At 34.8% G+C, this 18,467-nt stretch overlaps 1 protein-coding gene and 1 long non-coding RNA gene across 9 annotated transcripts in view; one reads left to right on the forward strand and one right to left on the reverse strand.

The window, feature by feature from the left end:
* Nucleotides 1–15,790, forward strand: LOC131543387 (uncharacterized). Its single transcript, XR_009271898.1, has 3 exons — nucleotides 1–131; nucleotides 849–975; nucleotides 14,652–15,790. It is a non-coding gene; the product is annotated as an uncharacterized LOC131543387 (long non-coding RNA).
* Nucleotides 3,967–18,467, reverse strand: part of LOC131543383 (ceramide synthase 2-like) — a 30,463-nt gene continuing 15,962 nt past the window's right edge. For 7 of the 8 annotated variants that reach the window (XM_058780666.1, XM_058780665.1, XM_058780664.1 and 4 more), the window contains 10 exons: nucleotides 16,262–16,442; nucleotides 15,804–15,921; nucleotides 14,629–14,747; nucleotides 13,597–13,654; nucleotides 11,608–11,658; nucleotides 10,980–11,072; nucleotides 10,571–10,699; nucleotides 9,744–9,850; nucleotides 9,467–9,620; nucleotides 3,967–5,476 (listed from right to left, as the gene is read on the reverse strand). In XM_058780666.1, coding sequence (XP_058636649.1) covers nucleotides 5,342–5,476; nucleotides 9,467–9,620; nucleotides 9,744–9,850; nucleotides 10,571–10,699; nucleotides 10,980–11,072; nucleotides 11,608–11,658; nucleotides 13,597–13,654; nucleotides 14,629–14,747; nucleotides 15,804–15,921; nucleotides 16,262–16,442 — 1,145 coding nt within the window. In that variant the 3' untranslated portion in view covers nucleotides 3,967–5,341. Of the gene's footprint in view, nucleotides 5,477–9,466; nucleotides 9,621–9,743; nucleotides 9,851–10,570; nucleotides 10,700–10,979; nucleotides 11,073–11,607; nucleotides 11,659–13,596; nucleotides 13,655–14,628; nucleotides 14,748–15,803; nucleotides 15,922–16,261; nucleotides 16,443–16,674; nucleotides 16,831–18,467 lie in introns of all 8 variants that reach the window. The other variant, XM_058780669.1, reaches the window with a different exon arrangement.

An 18,467-nucleotide genomic window follows, 5' to 3' on the forward strand; every position in this document is an offset into this window, starting at 1 on the left:
CGCAGCGTCATTGGTTACTGGTTCTGTCAGTCTGTAAAAAGGGCTGGAATAGTGCACGCGGTCCCAGATCTATTGAGAGAAAAGCAAATCAGCCGCTTGATGATCAGAAGCGGGAGCTGCAAGTCAGTCAGGTATATTAACGTTCACTAGACGGCCTGTAAAGTATAAATAAAACTTTGTAAAGAAAAAACTTTGTAAGCTTTAATTTGTCCGTTTTTGTTACATTATCTGCTGAAAAAAACATCTTAGACCAGTCTAAGCTGGTTTAAATTGACCAGTTGACGACAAGTTCCCAAAACCCCTCTAAAATCAACAGCTTGGAGACAGCAAAGCCCATCTAAAACCTAGACCAGCAAAGCAGCCTAGGCTAGTTTAAGAACCCCCCCCCACTAGTTTGGCCAGACCAGGAGACCAGCTAAACCATTTAAAAATCAGCTATGGGCAGTAACCCACCTAAAGCTGGTCTTCTCTACCATTTACATAGTCATAGATCTTAGTAAACTTTTTAATTGTTAGAGATGCAACACCTTGTCAAATTAAGTGATGCTATTAATGATTAATACGAAATTATTAATAATAATTAATATTCAGTTTTGTTATTAATAATAATAACAGCTCCAGCAAAGCAATTTGTGTCTAAAAAAAGAAAAATTCTAATAAATTCTATACCCAATTTGTTTACATTTCTTAAACACAGTCACATCAAGCCTTAATGCTGTAATTTGAAAACTTCCAAGTTAAAATAATGACATAAATGTCTCCATGGGGTTATTTGCCAATTGCCATTATATATTAAAGATATGTTCTTTATCATAAGCGAAGACTTATTGTGAATTGTTATATGACAGGATACCATCTCCGTGGCGTTGCTGGCAATGCCTGGTTGCTGTAATTGTGCCTCATCAGTTTTAGACGCAACAGATGTGATGCATTATTATTAATGTAGAGTATGTGCAGACCTGGATAATGTTATGGGTGAGTATCGATTTAAGTACTGTATTATTATAATATATTGAGCTGAAATTGTCATTTTGAATGTTAGATATTTAGTTGTCAACACACACAAAGCAGTGCTATTGTAGAGTAGAACAAATATATTCCATAAATAGCCCATATACAGTGATTAAAAGATCAAAACTATGTGAGCTCAGTGCAATTCATGCAATCTAACACAAATAGGCTTTTGCATATAAGCCTAGTGTCAATATGCAATAAGAAAAATAAAACAAAAATGCATTGTATTTTGTTTTCTGTGATACATTTTAAAAGTTATGCTATGCAGTTACTAGGGTGTTGCTAGTGAGTTCTGAATTACATATTTGAGCTGATAAATTTTGTGATGTAAGAAGGATCTACATTGCATTAATTCTGTAGATTCTCTTTCAACAGTATGAACAACCAAACTCATATATCAGCAGTCCGTACCCTGAGAACGGAGCTCTTGCGAGTGGATAAAGTTCATTAGAGTAGGTCAGCAGAGGCTTTAATCCTATTTCAAGTGCTTTGATTTCTCATTCCTCTTTGCCAAAGCACCACAGAAGAGTTACTGCTGCTTCCTGTGGATAGCAGGGCCGCTGGCACAGCCAAGTGGCCCGTAATGAGTGACGGCCATGGCAGAATTATCTAGGCTGGATATAGTGGCGCTATGATGATATCTGAGCAAAGAATTTACAGCAAAATAAGTCTGCTGATTAGTTTGAAGGCAGTGTACTACTAGCAGTAATAATGCACTGAGATTTATAATCACTGAATCACCCAGAACACCCTAGCCACACTCCATAGCAATACACTAAATACCATCCAGAACAAGTTAGAAATCCCATAGCAATGCAATAAAAAAACACCCAGGATAGGCTAGAAACCAACAATGCACTAGCAACAGCATAGCAATACACTAAAAATCTCCCAGAACACCCTAGAAATGCATTAACAATGCACTAAAAAATGTGCCTGTGTCTAAATGATTGCCTAGGTGTTCTGAGTGTTTTTGGGATGTTGCAAAGCAGTTTTTAGGGTGTTCTGGATGATTGCCTACTGGCCCAAGCAGCTCCTGACTGTAAATTGAGGGTCTTATCGCTTGTTTATGACAAATATTTTGTAGGCTTTATATTCTAATTAATGAAGATACGTAGAACACTTTTGGCAAAGGTCGTTGCCAAAATGTTGATTGACAGTCTTTTAGCACACACAACACATACAGTACACTCTAAAAATGCTGGGTTAAATACAACCCAGTGCTGGGTGAAATATGGACAAACCCATATTGTTTAACCCAACCCTCTGGGTAGTAACCCAACCTCTGGGTCAAAACAACCCAATTGCTGGGTTTGTCCATATTTTACCCAGCACTGGGTTTTATTTAACCCAGCATTTTTTAGAGTGTACATACAGTAGAATGCTATCTTAGAATTTGTATTTATTGCCTCCGAATATTGATTAAGATTATCACAAGCTGTGGAGAAATTCCAATGAGGAAAAAAAAGTCATGTCTATTCTCAGAACAAATATAAAACACAACATAGCCTAACTATATAAAGGGTACAATAAAGGATTTATACTTTATTAATTTGATATGCTACTACAGGAAGACATGACATGCCACCAGACATGCCAACTAGTTGCTGATAGATTAAGCTGACTGATATTGTCTTGATCTGGAGCGAGGTTTACGTAAAGTAACGTGAAAATAGGCGACAGTCTCGTATCTGCCCCATGGCTCTCAATTAGAGCTTGCTGCAGTTCCATTTCTCACCACAGATTTACACTGGAGAATTGAGTGGCGCTGTAGAGCTGGGGAAGGATCAGGCTCTGTCTGTCCTGTTTAGGATTATACTGTACTGTAATACATGCCTGCCGAAGCCATACCTTAAATTTTAATATATCCTGCTCACTTTATGACATAAAGTAGTTTAGAAAATCCAAAAAAACATGTGTTATTAATTCAGTTTTTATAGGTCTATGTTTGGGATTCATATTTTGGCTCTACCCCATCTGTCCTTTCAGATGAGCCACAGCTCATGAGAGACCACCATCAGGTGTCTCTGATATGACTGTGCTTCTTTCAGTTTAAGAGTGTGAATTTTACCATTCAAAAAAACATGATAAAAATTGTTTAGAAAGTTAATGCATGCCTCACAATATTAGGTTTATGTCAATAAACAGTTGAGGATGAGCTACAGTATTGGTAATGCTTATATTTCAGCAAAGACCACTGATGGTAATCATGTTTTAGAGGTGAGGCTTTGTTCTGGTGGTCATCAATTAAACCACAATAAAATATTACCTGCATGAAAACACCAGGAGTCCCAGATCCATATTGTCATTCCTAGAAGCACCATAATTAAAGCAAGCATAAAACGTATTGTGACACCAAAAATGATGCCCATTTAGCAGGTTTCATTTTGATTTGACACTGCGAACAAGTTCTGTGCTTCTTGCACAAGTCAGGAGTGTGGTCAACTGCTCCCCCTAGTAGTTAACAGAGGAAGTACAAAAAAAAAAAAAAAACTTATTCAGGTGCCAGTGAGTTTAAAGAGCCATTTGTTGTTTCATTATGACATTAAGATGCTTGAGTGCCATTAACACACTGATTTTATAGAGTCTTCACCCAAAAGTGAAATATGCATTTCTGTTGTTGTTTACTCACTGCCACGTTGCTTAAAACTTCTAAATGAGGTTTAATAGTTAGAACATAAGCGGAAAGATTTAAACAACTGCTTTTTGAGCTTGAACAATACCCAGTTTCACTGTATAGAAAACAGAAACTTGGATATTATCTTCCACAAAAACAAATATCACATCAAAAATATTGTAATATGTAAATAATATCTATTTGAGCAATTTGTGGGTTTTCAACCTGGGGGTCTGTAGAAACATGTAAAACACAGAGGAAGAAAAATGACATTCCTAGCTATTCAGATGAACATTAACTAAAGAAGAGCGTTATAAAACTGGCATACTGAAATATTGGATCAAAACCTTTATTACAATAAAATTAGAATTCAACATTTAAAAAAATATCCTTCAATAATTCATTTACACTTTCAGTGCATAAAACAGTAAATTCTCAAAACCATCTCTGCTGATCTCTGGGTCTGTGCATAACCCCAGCAAAAAAATGGCTTGTCATAAAATTTTATTTGCAAAGGCCTGACTTTCGTTCATTCATCATTCTCTCATACACATTTCAACTAATTAAATATCCTAAAACACTCACCAAATCAGTCGCTCACAGATGTGAATAGTCAACCAGCTATTTTAAGTTCATAAAACGTCAACAAAACATATTAAAAAACCTCAAATTTAACATCATTCTCGAGATATACTTGGGTAGTTTTAAGTCACATCCATACTGTAATATCCTATAAAACCGTGTCTACGCTGGATGTGAGCAATGTATCAAAACCATTCTATTTCAACTTCTGTCATAATTGAGCAACAGCTGAAAAAGGGTTATGCACTTAAACACTTAAAATGCATTCAAAAAAATTTATTTTAATTGAGGCCAAGATCGATAGATAGATAGATAGATTAACACTGACTATTGACTGGAAGTCCTTCATTTTCAATGACAGCTGGTGATTTGAAATGACATTCTTTGAGTGCATGCCAAGTGAGCATAGAAATGCATACTAGAAACCAGCAGTACAGAGACTCGATGACCTCCAGCCATCAAAAGTTTCTGAAAATGGCCTGCATTGACAAAAAAAACTTGTATTGCAAGTGTGAACTCTTTCAAGAAACAAAGTTGGACGCATTCAGTGTAGACACGGCGTAAGAATAAAAGAAAACGATGCCTGCAAGAGGTTAAAGTGATACAAAAGTAGATGTTCTGCTTCAAAATCACTTGCGGGAAACATAAACTTGAGATCTCATCTTATTAGTTCTCGCTAGAGGCTGAGCTGGACAGCAGAGGTTGATGTAAAACTCAACAGCACGGCAGATGAAGCCTCGATGGGCGATGCCAGACGGCGAGAGCAGCCAGTGTGACGTGATCTTTGAGCTTCAAAAACAATGAGGAGTCTATTAAAACTTACGAGGAGTTTCTTTTTCTTTGCACTGTGTTTTTTCATAATTACCCATGTGATCTTGTGCCATAATGAAAAAAAGTTTTAGTTGAAAGGGGGAAAAAGGTTTTGAAGCAGCCAAGACACACAGCAAGTCGTCTCCAGTGAAGCCAAGTGGGGGAAAAAAAGGGTTTTTTCAGCATTATTAAAAGATGCAATTTGTTTTGACAGGTTTCTGACATGTTCTCTGCGTGATAATAAATCAAATGTATGTTTTTGGCTCCTCGCATCCCTGAGGGCAATTCAAAGTCCTTCACAGTTTGAGAGAAGAGGTGTCAGTGATGATTAGCCCCGCCTCCTGCTCCACAGCCATTGGTCACTTTCACATGTCCGTCATTGTCCTCGGTCACACTGGTTTCCCCGTCCTCTTCCTCGTCTTCTTCATTGTCACTTCTCTCGTCTTTGGTTAGCTATCAAAAAAGTACATTAGGGAAGAGAGATAAAAATTCATTTAGTCAACACAATAGCTAAAACAGACTCTTATTTTTAAAACAAATCTGAGAATGAAAAATTGTGTTTACCTATGCAAAACATCATTTTAGAGAGAAAAAAGCTCCTTTACTCAATTTATTATTTAGTCATTCTCTCATACGCTTATCTATAGAAAACTTTTTACCTCAATTCAGACTCAAAATTATGTTACATTCAGTTATAGCAACTTATCTCACAATTCCAATATTTTTTTCTTGCAATTGCTGGTTAATATCTCATGATTCTGACTTTTCTGTAATATAAACTTGAAATTCTGTGTAAGAAAAAAGTTGGAATTGTCAGATAAAAAGTCACAATTACCTTTTTTTCCAAAGAGGAAACAAGCTTCCTTACATAAAAGCTAATTAAATAGCTTAAAACATACGCCAAATTACAGATGTGAATATTCAACCAGATGTTTTAAGTTCAGAAAAGGGCAGAGTTAATAAAATAAATAATAATAATCATTTATATTCAGCACAACAGCTAAAACAGAATTCAAGAAAGAGAATTTGAGTGGTGTTTATCCATGCAAAACTATGTGAGGTTGTTTCTGTGTGGTTGCTAAATGGTTGAGTGGTTTTTACATGCCAAAGTTTAATATAAGTTTGTTTAAATCACTAACCCAAAGTATGATCCATATATAAGCAGCAGGTTTACTGGTCCTTAGCTTAGCAAACATTTAAAAACCGAACAATAAGCACGCCGATCTTTGAACTTCCTGTACTTTGGAAAGCCAAAATTCAAAACCACAGCATCTGAAATCTGAAAATACGGCCGGCCTTGAAACATTAACCTAACGAGCCATTTGTAGAAACCAGACGCGAAGATACACAATCCATCATCCATAGCAAATGAATCCGAACAGTCTGATGTGCACTAAATCACGACTAATTAGGTCCCTTTGAGCAACAGGCTGCAGGTACGTGGAGCAGAGAAGCGATTGAATCTGGCATCCCTCATCCGCTCTGCATTTGCAAGAGATCATGTACGCTGCCAGTGCAATCACTCTCAAATTATGACTCACCTTTTTCAATAGACCGAGCTGGAGTGAAAACAATAGAGCACTAACTACAGGCTGGCAGGGCTTATTTTAATCAGAACGCCAGTGTAATTGGAAATAACAGAACAACGGCACAGACCTGGATAACTCAAGTCACTGTTACAAGCTTGTGTCATCGTTTCAGTTTAGAGTATAATTCATGCAGGATGGCTTTGTCTATAACTGCTATTATATGCATCATGTAGGGCTTTGTTTTAGTGTTTCGCATGAATCAAGGCAGTGCTTGCTACAGGAGTTTGCTGTTGCAACAGGGAGCTCTGACCTAAACAATAATAACACTATTTGTCCAAAAGTATTATTCACACACTGAAAACATTAATACTTTTATTCAACAAGGATGCATTAAATTGATCAAATGTGAAACATATTTAAATTGTTAAAAAAGAATCATATTTCATATAAATGCTGTTTTTGAACTTTCTATTCATCAAAGAATCCTAAAAAAATATTAAGCAAAACTGTTTTTATTGATACTAATGAGAAATGTTTCTTGAGCAGCAAATCAGTATATTAGAATGAAGACTGTAGTAATGATGCTGAAAATTCAGTTTTGCATCACAGGAATAAATTACATTTTAAAATGTATCCAAACAGAAAACAGTTATTTTAGACTGTAATAATATTTCACAATTTTTCTGATCAAATAAATGCAGCCTTGGTGAGCAGACGTATTTCAAAAGACACCAAACATTTTTAATTTATACTATATAAATATTCATGTATATATTTTGAAATAGCTTAAAATAAAAAATTTTAATCAAAATAAATGTATTTTATATATTTTCACAATGATGTTCTTGTTTCATGTTGAAGCCATGAAATGCCATGACACCAAAATGCAGGAATTTCTTCCTCTGAGAAGAAAATGTGACTCATGAACTCATTTATTATTTCAAATGGCCAATGTGGTCATCTAGCAGGAGGCAATACGAGTTCCCACAATAACATAAGCGTCAGCCATTGTCAGAACTCATACAGATCTTACCTCTAGTGAGTAATCTTAAATAATCATATGCCACATACACACTACAAAATTGTAGGAGTGACACCAGTATTAAAATACAGTAAACCCCATAAATTATCATTCAGGAGTCCCTTCCAAAATTGCTCTAAGCAAGAAACACAAAACAACAGTCTAACTTGTTTGGTGTTGGATATAGTTCACAAAAGTAATACAACTTACACTAAATGGATTTAATATAAATGATTTTTCATGTGGTAATTTGGCTGTAGAATGTGGTTGTCACACATTACCAAACTGACAAACCAGTGACAGCCATATTTACTGTAACTGCAATGTTCATCTCTATTGAAATCTATTGAATGAAATCCAGTACTTGTTTCCTACTAATTTTGGGCTGCTGATTCCAAAGTTAGCGCCTGTTTTGCTCAAGTCTGTTACAGTTTCTCACGAAATATGATGCATTTCGTTACATTTTTGCTTTAGACAACTATTTGTAAGGTGAATAAGTCTTGTATTATGTTAATATCAGGAAATATAGGCAGAGTTTTTGTTCAAGATGCAGGGCTGTGTTTTTGCTCACCCAGCATTTAAGGAACACACACCGTATAGCCTAACTACAAATGTGTTCATGTGCTGTACCAACCCACACTGGTATAACCAGCATTATGGGATGGTTACCTAAACCAGTAAAGCCAGTGTTGATGCAATAACACTCACAATAGGACATTTAAGGGTGACAATAAATGAAAACTGTGCCATAACGGAAACTCTGCCAACTCACAAGACAGCATAAACAAATAGACAACGCTTCTTTTAAACAGCTTTAGTCAGAAACTCATAAAATAAAATAGTTCAGTGCATCCAGAAATTTCCGACTGCACAACCGGCAGAGTTTTATGACTTGTTAAAAGTCATACGGTGTCGGTTGTGTCAGTTGAGAAGATTGATAACTAGCCCGAGGGTGGTAAGGTAACAGCATTAATGGTATTTGTTAGTAACATGACCTACAGGCTGCATAGATGCACTTCATTACGCTTATTTTTGAGTCATTCAGATCCACTACGCCTGCAACCATCTTATAAATGATTTTATGATGTATTCAGGGCTTTTCACACAATGCTTAACCCTGGGTTAATGTCTTTTTAACCTCGGGTAAAGCAGTGTTTCACACTTATAATTTTAAAAGGGGTTAGCGATGCTTTTAACCTTCGGTTATGAAGAACTGCAGTGCCAAAGGTGTACAATTATAGAGAATGTTACAGTGAGTCATTTAGAAACAGACAACCAATCATAAACCGATTCACTGCTTTCCTCATTAAATATTCATGAGATTTGCACATTCACAGTTTAGTGTCAGTTTGTTTTTTGGCCTTCAGGTTTCAGACTTGAGAAGAGCAGATTGATCACAACATTTGCACAGATGCACAGGCAAATACAAACACAAGTCACACACAGTAGCCTATTTGTACAATTGATTTTAATAAATATACCCCCAGTTTTACAGACAAGGCTTAAGCCTAGTCCTAGACTAAAGTGTAAGTCTGAGCGGTTTCAACTGAAATAAACTTGCACTGACTGATCTTACAATATATCAGTGACTTTGTTTTGTCTCAAGATGCACACCAGTAATGTTTTTTTCTAAGCACGTTTATAAAAATTGCTTAAATGTCCTAATTGAACTATGATCTAATCATGGCTTAGTCTAAGCCCTGTCTGTGAAACCAGGCCATAAATTCGCAAAAAGAAAATTAACCCAGGGTTTACAAATGTACAGTGAGAAATCTCAAAATATGACTACCCAAAATTATTTGCGAACCCATTTGTAATGCGAGACCATTCAAACAAGAAAATTTTAGGAAAAAAAATTAAAGCATTCCCAAATATAAAAGTAGAACAACTTACACTTCCAAAAAGGAACATCTTCACCATGCGTAGAATCAGATACGCCCAGAATATGTGCAGCATCAACAGGATGACAAGCATGAAGTTTAAAAAGTAATACCCAAAGAATGGTGGGTAATAGTCGGGAGGATAAACCCACGTGCAGTGAATGATCCTGGAATAAAGATCCACGAGACAGAGACAGTTTTTAATAAACAAATAATGCATGCAAGTTATGTAAAATACACCTGAGACTCTTTATCAGAGCTTGGAAATAAGTCACACACACAATTCTCACCAAAATGGAAAGATTATGAGTCGCGTGACTATGAAGATGGCAGCAAATACCACAAAGATGCCGTTGCACGTGCTTTCCCATTTGGCATAGTTGAAGATCTTAGCGGACTGCAGAGAAATAACACAAAAATAACAAACGGGTGCAGTTTGTACAGTGTCAACCAGGGTTTTTACAGTTAACTAAAACTATATAGTTTTTCATTATTTGAAATAAAATAATACAATTATTTCAGTATTTTAGCTCATTTAATTTAGTTTAACTTACTTAATGTACTAAATGTAATGTTTAATGTACTAAAATATTCAAGTTTATTTGTATAGCGCTTTTCACGATATGAATTGTTGCAAAGCAGCAAATATACTAAATATATTTAGTAGCAGCTTATCAGTGGTGACTATGTCAAGTTGATGTACATATGGCAGAAATATACAGTAAAAATCAGTTAATGACGTAATCAAACAGACGATGAACACTATTAACAGCAATGATTATATGTTGCAATCAAACTTATAGCAAAATTTGGTAGTTCTATGTGTTGTTTCAGAGTTGGCATCATTAAATGGCATCCCTACAGAAACTGGAGCAACATATTGGAGGACTTTTTAAATTACCAGTCATTTCTCATTCTAGACTAGAGCATATCTGTTTAGACTAAAGTGCAAGGTGAGACATCACTGTTTTTGATTGTTTAAACCTTAAAAACATGTGCAATGTTTCCTAAACCCATTCCACCAAACAAATTTCCTGTCACTCTCTAATACAGGGGTAAATGGCTAAAAATACAATAAAGAATAATCAAATAAAATAAGATTTGGCGAATTATTAACCTCTAAAAGAATGTCAGAGGAATCGTGAATGAGCATGACCAGGGTCCCGACCCGGATGTAGTTGCCACACCAGGAGAAAGCCAAGAGTGTCAGCGTGGCCCAATGATGGATGATCTGCTCTTTAAAGTCCTGAAATAAATATATACCAGAAACACTCACGGGAAGTTTTCACAATCATTCTCAGTGACAGAGAAAAAATAGATGTACTGTTAGATGAGATAAAAACAACAACAAATCAATCTGGCTTTAAATGATAGATTACTTTCATTGTGTAAATAATGATCAGATGTTTATTTCGTGTCATGTGATAAATGGTTAGGCTCAGACAAAACAGGTTGAAATATCATTTCAAAGATTTCATGTCGTTAAAATGCTTCTAGTAGATTGTGTGGTGTCACATGATACTCACCTTTCGTTTGACGTCGAAGGTTATTCTGAGCACTAGCGACAAATAGAAGCTCATCTCCAAAATATAATACCAGTACTGAGAATCTAGCATGGACTGCAGGAGCAAAAACACAACAATAAGCACGATAACAAGAGATGACCACCGCTACATTTTTATGACGGAAAAAGTAAAAGTCTCTGATTGATCTGAGCTATAACTCAATGTGAATTTGATCTAATTCATTGTGCTTTGACGCAGCGGGAGTTTGAAGACGGCTCTTTTTCTGGAGTGATTATTCTAGGAAACTCAATGTTTTGAGTGCCAATCTGAATGACATCACTGTTCTTTTGATTGCAACCTGGAACTCACTTAACAAGTGTGAACGGCTCCAAAAAAAACATTCAGCTGGGCCAAAAAAAGACATCTTTCTTCTAAATATGGCCATGTTTGATTTGGAGCTAACGTGAGCCTTATTATCTGCCTTATTTATTAGCTGTGCTGTAAATTTGAGTGTTGCGTGAACCCTTTATTGGGGCCGGGTCAAAGTGAACAATATCTCGCCCGCTCTTATTAGTGCAGGTGATAGGAACAATAAAATATCCCTTGGAACAAATACAAGCAAATTAAAGATCTGAAGACTGGAACATACCTGTCTGGGATAGCCGTTCCACACCTCGCGCAAATTATAAAACCAGGGTTTCTGTAATAAAGACACGAATCAATATTCAACTTTATGGAACACAGAACATTGGCTTTTTATTTATTTATGACAGTTTTTGGAGCTGCAAGGTGGCTGTGTTCTAAAACCTAGTATGCTGCCTACTTAGGCGTCGTTTTAAGGCATCAGAGGCACAATCCAAACACCGAGACTTCTAAAGTCAAACACTTGTGGAAATCCCATAATGCAGTGGTTCTCAACAAAGGGGCCTCTCCAAATTTCCAAGGGGGCCTCAAGATGACTTAAATTAAAATAAGCTGTTTATCAACAACTGTGTTTTCTTTTCAAGAAATGTTCCTACAGTCTTGGAAAATGGATATGTGAGGAGACCTAATTTTAAAAATGTGATTTTTTTTAGACTTGGAAAAGTCAAAAGTCAAACACACACACAAAAAATGCTAAATGCAAAAAGAGGCCAAATCATGTTTATATTTAAATCTAGTGGTCTGCAGAGGTTTTTGTTACGGTTATGTTTAGGGGTAGAGGATGGGTTATAAGATAAGATATAAATAACTAAAAAATAATAAATATTAAATTAAAATGTATGTTAAAAATAATAAACTTAATATCTTTTCAGTTTTTCTGTGCATATTGTTTTCTTATAGCGCAGCTCACAAACGCCATTCCATATATGAGTCTAATACATAATTGCCACAGGATAGAAATGTCAAGGACATTTTCTGTCATACTTGTAGGAAGGTATTATAAAACAACAATGCAGGAACAACCATAAGTTTTCTCTGGGCAAAAGCATTATCTCAGTGTGGATAGAAGGCCAAAAGGTTGAGAAAAAGATGCATTTTCAAATTTATCTAGATTAATATGTATGTAGCCAATAATAAATCTGATGACACTACTCACTCCTGAAAGTAACAGTATTGAAATTTTAGGATAAAATGAGCAAATACATATAATCTATAGCCACATGGAGTACATGCTAATATTATGAGAATTCTCAGCAAATTATTGTGATTCACCAAAGATTTGTATTTTTAAAATAAACAAGTAACATCTGAGAAATAATTTAGGTAACAGGACAGTATATTTATAATGACGCACCCAGCCACTGTTGCTATATCATCAAATATACAGAAAAGAAAATAAGACCACATGCTTTTGATCATTTCATTGCCTTCAGGAGATCCAGATGTTGCAATATTATGCTGAAAATGCGTCTTGTGGAATTTTCCCAGTTTTTTAGAGGGTGGGGGTTAGGGTAACAGGACTGAGTGAAAACCTGGGGACACGACTAAAATGTGTATTTTATCCAAAATATTATAAATGTATTCTGAAATAAATGTATTTAAAGCACAGATGGGATATGGAGGTACACAAAAATGCAAAATAAAAATTATTTCTGAAGGATTTTAAACATTATATTTAATGTTAAAATGTAGCGTTAGACACTGGGGACATGTACAAAATTTAGATTTTAAATTTGCAGTTAGATTAATGTGCAGGACACTTTGCTTAATAATAAAATGTTTTTTATGCATGTTTGTACCTATAATGTCCTGGGGACAGAAATGGCACCCATTCGGTGGAATGGCCCACAAACAGTTTAGTTTAAATAAAAATGAATTTGTTTAACCCAATATTTGCATAACTATGCATTGTGTCATTAGCTTGGCAGTATAACACAAATTCTATTCAAATCAATTGTTGCATCCCTCCTGAGCATTATGCATGCACACTATTTGTTCGATGCTGCCTATGTAGTGTGTCCCAAATTGCTCCGTATTTCCCATATAGTGCTCAATTGTCAGAGGTTACAAATACATTAGATTTCTCAACCCCTGAGGGATCACAGATCAGCTTCAATTACCAAAATCATGTCAGTCATCAGTACAGGAAAACAGGCACAATTTTCACATATTTCTTACTTCAGACATGCAGAAGGATATAAGAGGATAAACTCACATCATACAGGGTTATGATTCCACCAATGAAGGCCGCCAGATAATACACCATTCGCCAGCTACAGAGACAATCCAACAGAGAGGAAAGCTCATGTGATCAGGGATTACATTCAAATCAAAGCAACTAGTCAACACTAGTCTTGACAGCATAAGCAGACAGCAACAAATTAGCAACCACTTGGGTATCAGGCCCTGTCTAGACTTGTGCCTTATGACCGCTGCAGTGCGTTGTGGGTATTGCATGTGGAACAGTGTTTTATAGGAAACACTTATACTATGGTTTCATTTGTTAACTACATTAGTTAACATGAAAAAGTGAACAATATTTCTGCAGCATTTATTAATCTTAGATAATGATAATCTCAACATTTGCTACTGCATTTTTAAGATCAAAAATTGTGTTAACTGTGGTTAATGCACTGTGAACTAACATGAACATTGTTATTAACTAATATTAACAAAGGTTAATAAATGCTGTAGACATGTTATTGCTCATTGTTGGTTAATGTTAGTTAATGCATTAAAATGAATGTTAACAAATGGGACCTTACTGTAAAGTGTCACAGCTTTATAAAATATAAATAAAATAACATGCAATATATAAATAATAAATATTATAAAATAAAATAAATAATTTATTTCTGTGTTTTGTATAGTTATGCGTTTATGTCATTTGTGCATCTTGATAATCTGTCCCAAAACCTCCTTAAATTAGAAAAGTTCCCTGGTACATCGGCTGATTAAGTATAATGTTTTGCTTGCTAATGTTTATGCATTTAGCACTGGAGAATTTTATAAAAAAAAAAAAAAAACCTTGCATCCAACATTTACATTTTACAAATGTATGCATTCCCTGAGAACCAAACCCATGAGCTTGCCATTGCTAACGCCATGCTGTTTATGCTGAGTTACAAGAATGCAAGAACACTATTATCATTATATGATAATATCTGACTACAGAATGCAGTATTTGACCAATCAGAATTCCAGACAGACGTGTAATAAGTCATATCAGGCTGTGCATATTTCATACCTGGCCTCTCTGAATTTTTTCAGAACCCCAGGACGGTCCTGGTTTCGTCTCCTTCTGAACCAGCGCTCCACTTGTCTACCAGACCAGCTGCATTTTTTGCACAGGCCGTCAATATCTGCCTGATAAGAGATCGAAGAGAGCAGAAGGCTAAGTCAAGAAATATTGTAGATCATCTTGTGTTAGAAAAGAGGCATGTTGATTTTAGTATAACTGTTTATGCTTCATAATTCTGGTTTTATTTTACCAAATGCTACCAAAAATAAATACGTAAATACTTAAAAATAAAAATAAAGTATTTTCAAGTGTCTCAAATGTTATAAGGGTGTACAATTGAATAAATATTCAATTTAATACCTACAAATATATTAAAAAAAAAAAAATTAAAAACACATCAAATCAGACTCTTACATAAAAGCATTAAATCAGTTTCTGAAGGGGGAAAAATGCTTCATTACGAACCTCAAGCACTTGATCTGGGTTGATGGTTTAATCTAATAAATAATTATTTATAATATATTTAACAATACAACCTAAATCTTACATATAGTTAAATTTACTGTGTATGGTGGATAAAAATAAAACAATTAAAAAAATGGGAAACAAATCCTAAATATGTGACCCTGGAGCACAAAACCAGTCTTAAGTCGCTGGGGTATATTTGTAGCAATAGCCAACAATACATTGTATGGGTCAAAATTATCGATTTTTCTTTTATGCCAAAAATCATTGGGATATTAAGTAAAGATCATGTTCCATGAAGATATTTTGTAAATTTCCTACCATAAATATATCAAAACTTAATTTTTGATTAGTAATATGCATTGCTAAGAACTTCATTTGGACAACTTTAAAGGTGATTTTCTCAATATTTAGATTTTTTGCACCCTCAGATTCCAGATTTTCAAATAGTTGTATCTCGGCCAAATATTGTCCGATCCTAACAAACCAAACATCAATTGAAAGCTTATTTATTCATCTGTCAGATTTTTAAAACATGACCCTTATGTGGTCCAGGGTCACATATGTGATCTAGATGGAACCGAGTTCAATTCAAATTTCCAAAGAAGCTTTGTGAAAAACCTTGTCTTAATGTCTAAAACAGTGATTCTCTCCAGTGATCAAGCCAAAGGCGACTTTGAATCTGATGTGGATCTGTGATATTGTTGAGACGTTACCTGTCCTGGATGTTTTGATTTTGTAATGAAATAATGTTCGAGAACAGCATTGTGCTCCACTTTGTATCTGGTTTTCTCTGTAACACCAAGCGAAGCTGCGAGCGGTGTTGCTATCAACCTAAAAAGACATTAGTAGAGTTAGATTGTTAACTTTTTTTATTGTATCTGTAATTCTATGATAAGCATAAATCATCCATGAAGCATATTTTCATATGAATCAAAATTATATTCAGTTTTGGGGGGAAACTAACTAAAAAGTAATATTTGTTTTATTTGCAACTTCAAAAAAATAATTTTTTACAGTACAAGCATTTCTTTGCAGCTTAAAGTTCTCCAACACTGATCATATTTGTAACAAAAAAGATCTCTCACGCTGGAACTCTGAAATCTGCCCTCAAGTGACTGATCAACTTTACATTTCCTGCAACATAGTCACAGAAATTCCACAACTGACTCACCTTTCAAACACGTATCTGACTACAAGGAAGACTAAAGCATATGGCACAGTGACGTAGAGGTGGGATGCTCTGGCGTAGACGAGCCCTTCCTCGTCTTTGAGATCGGCCCACGTGAGGTTCCCCGGCAGCCACAGCCGGTCCCACCACAGCCACTCACTAAGGGTCCCAATCATGACGTGATCTGGTGAACACAAGCACAGCCAGACAAGATTTTACATGTCATGCTTTAAACATATACAAGTGTTTCATGTCAAACGTTGTGACTAGAGCAACATCTCAGATTATATTACTGAATTTATCAAGCAAGAAGCTGTTCCTAGTGAGAGAAGATGAGTGTTTTTAACATCAAAGCAAAATAGACATCATTTACTCTCACAAGATGTTAACTGATGGACTGGACTGGGGTGGATTACTTGTGGATTATTGTGATGTTTTTATCAGCTGTTTGGACTCTCATTCTGACGGCACCCATTCACTGCAGAGCATCCATTAGTAAGACAGTGATGTAATGCTACATTTCTCCAAATCTGTTCTGATGAAGAAACAAATTCATCTACATCTTGGATGGCCTGAGAATGAGAAAATGTTGTACATTTTGATGCATTTTGATGCATCCGTTTGTCTTCTTAATGTTTTATCCTCTTTATAGATAGTAGATAACCTACATACAGTAATATACTAAACATTTCACTGTAGCATACAAAAATCAAAAATGATTATCATTACTTTCATTAATGTTTTACAGTAGCATCCATTTAAACCTTCAACAAACGATACACCAAACAATAATATGGTAAATAGTAAAATTACGTAAAGACAGTGATGTATGTATCTGTGTTATAATGCTTGAGATTCTGTAGCTGTGGTATATAATCAGTTTCTGAGCCTTAACAAATGATTCACAAAATTTGGTGAGTGTTGATGACAAAACAGCTCTGCTGCTACTAAAAACAGTGTTTGATAGGGGCGATGCTGACCTGGGGCAAAACCACAAGCTTGTGTACCTACACACACCTGAGACGCCACCTGATCTGGGAATACAAGTAGAGCTGGTGTGAATATATGTGTTATTGTGTTGATTTCAGATCCATTTGTAAATTACACATTGAAAGCACTTCACACCTAAGGTAAATACCATCCAAATATTAGCTGTGCTGTGATGTACAAGGAAACAAATTCTCTATAGAGGGAAATATTAATGAGTTTACCACAAGTGAAACACAACTGAATAATAACATAATCATGGCCTGGGTTATCTTAGTTCAAGTTTCACACTGTCTAAACTGGGTTATTAATTAATCCTGGATAGCAGGTTTTGAGATATTAAACTGTGCAAAGGAAAGCAAAGTGAAAGGAAATATATCAAGTAGGTTATACAAGGATTTGTAGTGCTGTGATGCATCTCATTGCCCCCACACCTCAATTAATTTTGTAATAAATTTAAAATTAACATTATTGGCAAAGAAAAATAATAATAATAATAATAATAATATATATATATATATATATATATATATATATATATATATACACACACACACACACACACACACACACACACACACATATATATACATACATATACACATATATATATATATATATATATACACATATACATATACATACATACATGCATATACATATATTTAAAAAAACTGAAAGTTTTGTTTGTTTATCCATATTAGACTTTAAATAAATATATAGCAATATGGAAGGGCAGTTAATTAAATTAAAATAAAATATTTTAATTTATATATTTAATTATATATATATATATTTATATATATCGCCCCACACCTCAATTAAATATTAATTATATATATATATATATATATATATATATATATATATATATATATATATACACATACATACATACAGTCATGGCCAAAAATATCGGCACCCTTGGTAAATATGATCAAAGAAGGCTGTGAAAATTAATCTGTACTGTTAATCCTTTTGATCTTTTATTTTAAAAATTCACAAAATTCTAACCTTTCATTGGATAATAAGAATTTTAAACGGTGGGAATATCATTATGAAATAAATGTTTTTCTCAAATACATGTTGGACACAATTATTGGCACCCCTAGAAATTCTTATGAGTAAAACATCTCTGAAGTATATTCCATTCATATTCACAATTTTGAGCACTCCAGAGTGATTATGAACATGAAATTATCCAGCCATGGCTTCCTGTTTC

The sequence above is a fragment of the Onychostoma macrolepis genome, chromosome 07 (assembly GCF_012432095.1).
Source record: "Onychostoma macrolepis isolate SWU-2019 chromosome 07, ASM1243209v1, whole genome shotgun sequence".
Taxonomy (NCBI): Eukaryota; Metazoa; Chordata; class Actinopteri; order Cypriniformes; family Cyprinidae; genus Onychostoma; species Onychostoma macrolepis.